Raw genomic sequence first — 8,261 nt, forward strand, 5'->3', positions numbered from 1 at the left:
TTCTCCTGGTATATATACCTCTCTAACTACTATATAAATAATAAAAAGATAACTAAGTTCTTATAGCATGCAGTAGGGCATATATATAGCCTGGTATGCACTTCTCTGTCTATATTTATTTTTATAGGCAGTAATAGCTATTATTATTATAGCAGCCTAAGACCTAGTAAGTATATTACACTGCTAGACTAGGTCTCACCCTTACCATTTTCTATGCTACTACACCTATAAAACACTATTTATCCTGGTGCTCTCCTCGAAGCAATTTACCCGAAGCATAGCTGCATAGAGCCATACTATAGTCATTTAGAGCAGGCTCATGGGCGAGATGTCGCTAAGGCAGTAGATACTATTGATAAAATGATTATCTTCGATGCTAGCGAGGACGTTTTTGTTATTCTTGCGTATAACAAGACCCTGCTAGATGTCATGGACTTCTTTCCTAAGAGTGCCAATAGATAGAAAGATAAAGGCTAGAAAGAGACTACTTGATGGAGATTTCTCGAGGATTTCAAAGGGGCACTTCCTAATAGAACCGATGTTTGAATAGTTCCAGGGACACAGTAAGCATACAGATCGCCATGGTTGACATCGTTGAAAAGGTTGGGGGCCAATCCTTTTAGATAGAGGCCCCTATCGTGTAAGCAAGTTATGTGTCAATATACAGCTACTCAATCGCCTAGTAAACAGGAAACTTGAGCAGTGGTCTCAAATTGAATTCAATGAGTTCAACTCAATGTCTTCAGCTTGAGTATTGGTTCAATTTACATTGGATACTTGGCAGTTTGTTCAGCTCGCTTATCACGTACACTAGTTAGCCCAAGCGTGGACTGGTCCTGGCAAGGCTTGCTTCCCAAACTATTTTCATAACTCTATGGACCTAATGCCTATCGAGCCGCAATTAAGACTGGCGTATAGGCTAGAATAGATCTGTAACCGCACCTTCTGAAGCATTTGAAACCAGATGTGCATATTTTGCCAATGTTCCTCTCCTAATCGGCATATTTGGAGGCCTCCAAGCTCGTAGTCTGGTCTTGATCTCCTCAGCTGAGACATCTGGCATCTCAATACGGTTGGTCTCTGCATCAATCGATATCACATCACCATCCTGGATGATTGCGATTGGACCACCCAAAGCTGCTTCAGGGACGATGTGGCCAACGATGAATCCATGGCTGGCGCCCGAGTATCGCCCATCCGTGATTAAAGCCACATTAGTGTAGCCTCCGCCTTTGAGAGTACCAGAGGCTCTCAGTTGCTCGGGCATTCCAGGCCCGCCCTTTGGACCCTCATATCTCACCACAAGCACCACATTCTTATCGTGGGGAACTTTGTCCTGGTCCAATGCGGTGCACAAAAAGTGTTCTTTATCAAAGACCATTGCCTCGCCAATAAATTGAGACCCCTCTTTACCTGTGACTTTGGCAACGGCACCACCAGGGGCAATATTGCCACGTAGGATCTCGATATGCCCACTACGTTTGATCGGGTTATCAAGAGAGCGGATAACCTCTTGGCCCTGGGGCAGAGATGGCCAAGACTCGACATTCTCTGCAAGTGTTCTGCCCGTAATTGTCATGGTGGATCCGTCCAACAGCTTGGCTGCAACCAGCAACTTCAGCACTGAGGGGATTCCTCCAATCTTAAAAAGATCCTCCATCATATATTTACCACTGGGCGCCATATTGGCAATAAAAGGAGTTTTGTCCGATACTCTTTGAAAGTCATCAAGGGTCAAGTCAACGTCGGCCGTTTTTGCCATTGCGAGCGCGTGCAAAACGGAATTTGTTGACCCGCCTACTGCCATTGTCATCACCAGAGCGTTTTCAAACGATGCCCTGGTGAGGAGCGAGCGCGGCCTGATATCTTTCTCGAGGCATATCCGAATGACTGATCCCATCCTGTCGCACTCCCGCAGTTTTGCAGGTGATGTCGCCGGTGCGCTGGATGATCCCGGCACAGCGAGACCCAGGGTCTCGATGATGGTTGCAAGGCTGTTTGCGGTGTACATTCCCCCGCAGGCACCGGGGCCTGGTACCAAGTTCTTCTCAATGTCGCTTATGATTTCTTCGGGGGTTGCATCCCCATTTTTCAACCAGTCTTTAATCGTCCCGAGCATATAAGCGCCTCTAGCTTCAGATGGCGTATTAATGTCGATTGGGCGCTCGAGAAGTTTGCTATATCCTCCTCTCTGAGTACCGCCGTAAACAAACACTGAGGGGCGATTGTGTCTGATAATACCCATGACACAGCCCGGCATGTTCTTGTCACAGCCGGGTATGACGATGCATGCATCATGGGCTTGAGCACAGGTCATTGTCTCGATGCTGTCTGCGATGATCTCGCGCGATTGCAGGGAGAAGCGCATCCCTGTCGTTAATTAACACTTATATTACCATTCATGTCATTTATTACTTACCTTCATTTCCCATCGTGATACCGTCAGAGACGCCTATGGTATGATACTGCCAGGCTAGAAAGCCTTCTTTCTGGACTGAGGCCTTGATGATCTTTCCGAAATCTGCCACTATCGTTGCGAGCTAGTTTAGTTAAAAATGCGACGTTGTAAAAACTTAACAGTACAAATCTCGAAAAAGTGTATAAGATTATGCAGTGACTCACGGTGCATGCTATTGTAGAAAATTAATCAGCTCTCGTCGTCGTTCGATCGGCCTGTCAGGAAAAGACTTACTTGCAAGGGTTCCCCTCCCATTGTACGGAAGCAATACCGACATGAGGGCTGGTCTGCATTGTATGCTCGTCTGGAACACCAGCGGCGTACAACATAGCCTACCGCTATGTAAGTATCACGATAGGCTATAGGTCTGTGACGGACTGCCTATATACCTTGGCAGGTGGGAAGTCATGGTCTCGAGTGATAAACGTGGAATGCCGGTTTAAAATTAGATCATCACCATTCTTCGCGTCGCTACTGAGATGGGGAAATTCAACAAAATGCCCAGCTGTAGCAGCATTATCTGGTACAATATGAGTAGACATCTTGGTGTCAAAAGGCTATGTCAAGATCAAGACTGGCTGGGTAGAACAAGACTTATGGCAAGTCTGTAATGGAACAAGAGCGTGAGACAGACGGATCGGGCGTGATATCCTGGATTTATCCCAGTCGCTTTGACGGTTGATAGGTAAGCCAAGCTTTTATCCATGTGCTAGAATGAATTGCTGAGGGGCTTGCTTTATCCAATGGAGCTACAACAGCTATCATAATTTTTTATGACCGTGAAACGTCCCTTTCAGGTTGTCTTCAATGCGATGCTTTGGACAATAGTCTAAAATAGAACCCTCTCCTCGATCGGCCGATGCAGGTTCGGCTAAAGATTACCGGTGTGACCTGTGTGACAGGCGTGACCGGCTGTCCTACCCCACAAAATCGGCAATGCCTTCAACGATTTATCGTATCCGGTAATTCGGTAATCGGTAAATCGGACTATCTCGACACGAGGCTTAGACTTACACTTTTCAGAAGGTAAAAGACTGGCCCGCAGCTGCGTAGTCTACACGCAGACATACTATCTTCCCTACCTTCTCTTTTTTTTTTGCTGTCTTTGTTCAGAGCCATATGTCGCGAACTTTGCTACATCACCATTGGCAAACATGAGCAAAAGGATTATCGTGACCGGCGGGTCAGGGAAGACCGGCCGCTATATTATCGAATCTTTGCTATCCAAAGGGCACCAGGTTCTGAACCTAGACCTTTCGCCCCTTCACAACGGCCTTGACCAACAGGTTCATACCTTGAAATGCGACCTCACAGATTGTGGGCAGGTCTACAGTGCCCTTTCCTCACACTTCAAACTCACTGAACCATTTGGAGAAACTGTCAACCATCCACCTGATGCCGTCTTACATCTTGCTGGTATTGCAAGAAACATGTTGGTCCCTGATGTTGAAACCTTTCGTGTGAATACTCTCGCAAGCTACAACGTTATCGAGGCATCATGTCGCTTGGGTGTCAAGAAGATCGTCTTGGCAAGCTCCGTTTGTGTATATGGGGTCACATATGCTGAAGGAGATGCCGATTTCGAGGCTTTCCCTGTGGATGAGAACTTAGACGTGAACCCGACGGATGTCTATGCTTTATCTAAGCTTTGTGCCGAGAGAACGGCGAGGAGCTTTGCTTCTAGGTTTGGGGTTGATATATATGCGTTTCGGATCGGTGCCGTCATTGCTCCAGACGAGTACCAAAAAATGTTCCACGGCTACGTTAATGAACCGGAAAAGTGGAAAGTGCACGGATGGTCATATGTGGATGTGCGTGATTTGGGGAAGATGTGTTCCTTGGCAGTGGACAAGGATGGACTAGGGTTTCAAGTGTTCAATGCAACCAACGATGAGATCACTAATGATAGGGAGTCTAATGGGTTCCTAAAAGAGCAGTGTCCTAACACACAGTTCAGGAGAACCATGGGGTCTCAAGAGGCCCCAATGAGTAACGCAAAAATCAAGGAGCTCTTGGGGTTTAGAGAGGACCAGAGCTTGAGGACGCTGTATAATAGGAGCGATAGATGACATAATTCAGTACTTTTTGCTTGATCGAACCGGACCTTGACAAGAGCCTCGCGAGAAAGGTGGGGGCTTCGCGATCGTAACAAAGCACATCTGTAGCGGTGGAGAGGTTATGAGGCCATTCATAAATGAGAGTTGAAGCAAGGTTTTATACAATTATTCAACGCTTGCCTTTCTGATACATTGATTGATTGGTTTTCGCAAAAGTAAGATCTTTTATGCCATATTGAAGTTTGTACTAGGCTTATAGTTTCGCAATTCCGCAAGTAAATAGTGAGGGACAGATGAACTCACGCGCATTGCACGTTTGTTTGGAAAGGTGACACGACGAATGTACGGCTCTATCGCGCCTCAAGAATCTCGCCTTTGAACATCACATCAATCCCTTGGAAATATAGACATCACGATGAAAATGCGTGCACTAAAAGCTGTTTTTCCACAATTCCTGTCTTGAACCAGTTCTTGTAAGAGCCTTTTACTTGAGGAAGCAAAACTAGAAAGGATGCCTGAAAGACTTAAAAGCTGAATTCCTAAACACGAAATGGACGAGCATCAAAGTCCAGCTAACGTTGTGCCACGGTGACGGTTGCTATTCGCAAGAGACGGTGTTGAGCTTTATCTTTTAGAAATGCAGGGCATAATTCTCAGCATAGGAGGGAAGTGCTGCGTGTTTAAATCAAGAAGATGTGTGAAGTTTAGTGGCGCTAAGAGATTTTCTCAGTAGCTGGTATTATGATTCTAGTCGGTATACATGCTTTGCGTCTTCTTTACCCCACACAAGAGGAGCTAGTGGGTAATTACCAAACCTTCCATAGGCGACCATTCCTAGTTAGGACATCTAGCGTTTATCAAAGTAGACTTCAACTGATTTACCCCAGCTTCCATCTAACACTGTCGATCTCCCCGGCCCTATATATTTCCCACCGTACTTCTCTATCAAATCTTTTAGCCCTCTTAACTTATAGACCCATCTGTCTAGTCAGGTTCGTCTACGACAGTGTCACAGACATCTTTCAACTGAATCGCATGACAGGAAGCCTCGGGCTTCTTAGACATTTGTGACCGTAATGTCGGGAATTTCGACGGGGAACAACGTTAGTGAGGAGAAAAGGCGTGAGAAGAAGAGAGAGTTGGACCGTCGCGCACAACGTGCTTCTCGTGCCAGAAATAAAACTCGAATTGCTAACCTTGAGGCCACAATTGAAAGAATGCAGTGTGGCCAAGTCGACAATAGCGCAATCGACCTTATGAATCAACTTGATGACACGATCAAGGAAAGAGATCAGCTTGCAAGTAAGCTGGCTTCCGTCAAGAGCATTCTTGCCCGGTGCATTCCTTCATCTGGGCAAGCAGCAACGCAGTGGCATGACACTCCATCCTACAACAACCTCGAGACGTGGGACTACCAGGTCCCTGAAGAGCAAAGTCCAGCATCGGCCAACAGGCTTTGCACACCGTTCTATATCTCGGAGCCGTTACTTCCACGCTCAAAAGTCTCGGCTGTGGATGATCAACCTTCAGAACAACAGGAAAGTTTTTCTGTAAGATCTCTTCCGATGATTGAATCGATGATGGAAGACCCAAACAGGCGCACTCCGACACAGCCTCTCTCGGCCACTGTGACGGATGGCGTTATCTTACCAGAGCCAGATGCTCCATGTGCTTGTATTTTACCTGCACCCACAATATATAATATGAACGCATCATCTGGTAACATATGGAGAGCGGCAAACAAGGTTCTCGGTGGCTACGACAAGCTTTCGGGAGAAGAAGTGCTGCTCGAGGTCAACACAAACGAGGATACTCCTGTTAGGGTAATACTCGAGGGATGGGATCAGTATGAAAATAACACTCATGGCCTATCACCACTATGGAGGCGTCTCCGCCATATCGATGAGCTCCAATTCCGAAGATGCCCTCAAGTAGAACGACTGGCGATCATGGTACTGATGCATAGACAACTATGCTCTCGCCTTGGCTCTAATCAGGATCTGTGGGCAAAATTGCCTCTATGGCTGCTGAGCAGGTCGGTCAACGTGTAAGCCATTGGTACAGACGTCATCCGCTAAATCCTTTCAAGACCTTCGCAGGTGTTACCACACTCCTCTGCTATCGATTTCTTTGCGTGGTATGTCGTTTCTGCAGGACCCAGCGATTGTCTCAGTATCTGACATCAGTATAGGCCTGGAGTTCGAGAAAGATTTGTCTTTGCACAGCACCGGTACTGCTCTAATAAGTTCTGGGACATCTTTGCAGACTGTTTCCGATTTGTGTGGCCGTTCCAGTTCCGCGATTGTTACATGGTCGACAGAGCTACTGGGCGGATTTCTTTGTCGCCACAATTTGAAAATCGCATTCAAGACATAGCTTCGTGGACTATGACAACTGACTTTTTTTCTTACTTTCCCGAGATGTATGGTGACATACCATCGTTCGAATTATCACCATGCCGGCAATTACCAACGCATCACTTCGGAAGCCTAGACAGGCATGTGCGTGGCGAGGAGCCTGACAGCAGTTCTGCCCTCTCTCAAGAAGCAGACTCATATAGTTGCAGTAGACCCCCATATTCCTAGAAACAGGATAAAGATTTGACGAACTCTTTCTTACAAGAGGAGAGACACTGATTGTTTTTTGTTCGCAGCGGTGTTTGTGGGGTAATCTTGTCTTTTAATATGAGCACACATCACATGGAAATTAAAGGGATCCTAGAATGCCAATCATAACTAGACACTTCGTCGGGACACAGTCTCGTTGTTTTCTCTTTGGGTAAATCATGTGGATCGCCCAATTTTCAGCATGATGTTGTAACAAAGGTGCTTGACCTTGATCGAGGCATTAGACAAATTCACAGCTTTTAATGTTTCTCAATGCTAGCATAATCTCACACAGTAGCACACAACTAGCCGTAGTGTTCAAAGCCAAGCAATTATCAACTATATACAACATTGACTCCAGGAGCTCCCTTAAGACTGTCTTATCTTTAGAGGCCTCAAGATAAATGTAAAATGGAAAATTAAATATATGTAATTGCTCCAAGTTTAGCGAAGTATTAATCTTGATTACAGGTTGATAAAGAACCCTCAAACGGATTTTTTCATGCTCGATGCAAATATATTGGTCAATTATAGATAGCCAGAAACTGGTAAGCATCTCCATGGTTCCATTACTGTAAACTCGGTGCGTCGCTATTATGTCGTCGTTGATTTCTCAATCGTACGCTCCAGTCCTATTTGGTTTCGAGGCCACTGTATCCATTGAAGATAGGCCGGATCAAGCTTCTTCTCGATGCCCATTATCGTATATTTAGCCCATCCTTTCATATACCAGAAGCGTTCCAGCGTTTGTATTAAAACGGCGAAGTAGGCAAGCAGTATCAAAGCTTCTGGTACCAGATTTTGCACTTGGCCCACGAAGTCATCACCGAGAACCCACGGCCAACGCATGACAACATACGTCTTACCATGCGTTCGATACTCTGGCTTGTCGGCGGTGCCATACACCTCGCGGTAGCACTCCATCAACGCCTCCGAAGCCACTATCAGACTCTCCGAGCCTAGTGTGCTGGAACCGGAGAGCATGACTGCCAGACTAACCAATGGTCTCTCCCATGGAATATACCCATCGCCGCTCGTCGTCTCCAGTGGATCGCTGGGCCTCCTTGAGGTGCTTCTGGAGGGAACGGGCCAATATGGCCAGAGAATATAGCTTCCATTCCCATTGATTCTACTACAAAG

General features: G+C 46.2%; 4 protein-coding genes across 4 annotated transcripts; 2 read left to right on the forward strand and 2 right to left on the reverse strand.

The window, feature by feature from the left end:
• Positions 1-919: 919 nt before the first annotated feature.
• FOXG_17230 (dihydroxy-acid dehydratase) lies at positions 920-3,090 on the reverse strand (the record flags this gene model as incomplete). The annotated part of the gene is made up of 5 exons (XM_018397248.1): positions 2,848-3,090; positions 2,693-2,790; positions 2,584-2,630; positions 2,420-2,521; positions 920-2,370 (listed from the first exon to the last, which is right to left on the reverse strand). The coding sequence occupies exons 1-5, from the start codon at positions 2,998-3,000 to the stop codon at positions 920-922; spliced, it is 1,851 nt and encodes a 616-aa protein (XP_018258163.1). The 5' UTR covers positions 3,001-3,090.
• A 522-nt stretch (positions 3,091-3,612) lies between these two features.
• FOXG_17231 (UDP-glucose 4-epimerase) lies at positions 3,613-4,527 on the forward strand (the record flags this gene model as incomplete). Its single annotated transcript, XM_018397249.1, has 1 exon — positions 3,613-4,527. One exon carries the CDS (start codon positions 3,613-3,615, stop codon positions 4,525-4,527), a length of 915 nt encoding a protein of 304 aa, XP_018258164.1.
• Positions 4,528-5,591: 1,064 nt separating this feature from the next.
• On the forward strand, positions 5,592-7,100 carry FOXG_17232 (uncharacterized protein; the record flags this gene model as incomplete). The annotated part of the gene is made up of 3 exons (XM_018397250.1): positions 5,592-6,550; positions 6,605-6,652; positions 6,707-7,100. The coding sequence occupies 3 exons, from the start codon at positions 5,592-5,594 to the stop codon at positions 7,098-7,100; spliced, it is 1,401 nt and encodes a 466-aa protein (XP_018258165.1).
• Positions 7,101-7,556: 456 nt separating this feature from the next.
• FOXG_22753 (uncharacterized protein) lies at positions 7,557-8,105 on the reverse strand (the record flags this gene model as incomplete). Its single annotated transcript, XM_018403168.1, has 1 exon — positions 7,557-8,105. One exon carries the CDS (start codon positions 8,103-8,105, stop codon positions 7,716-7,718), a length of 390 nt encoding a protein of 129 aa, XP_018258166.1. The 3' UTR covers positions 7,557-7,715.
• Positions 8,106-8,261: the final 156 nt, after the last annotated feature.

The sequence above is a fragment of the Fusarium oxysporum genome, chromosome 10 (genome assembly GCF_000149955.1).
Source record: "Fusarium oxysporum f. sp. lycopersici 4287 chromosome 10, whole genome shotgun sequence".
Lineage (NCBI taxonomy): Eukaryota > Fungi > Ascomycota > Sordariomycetes > Hypocreales > Nectriaceae > Fusarium > Fusarium oxysporum.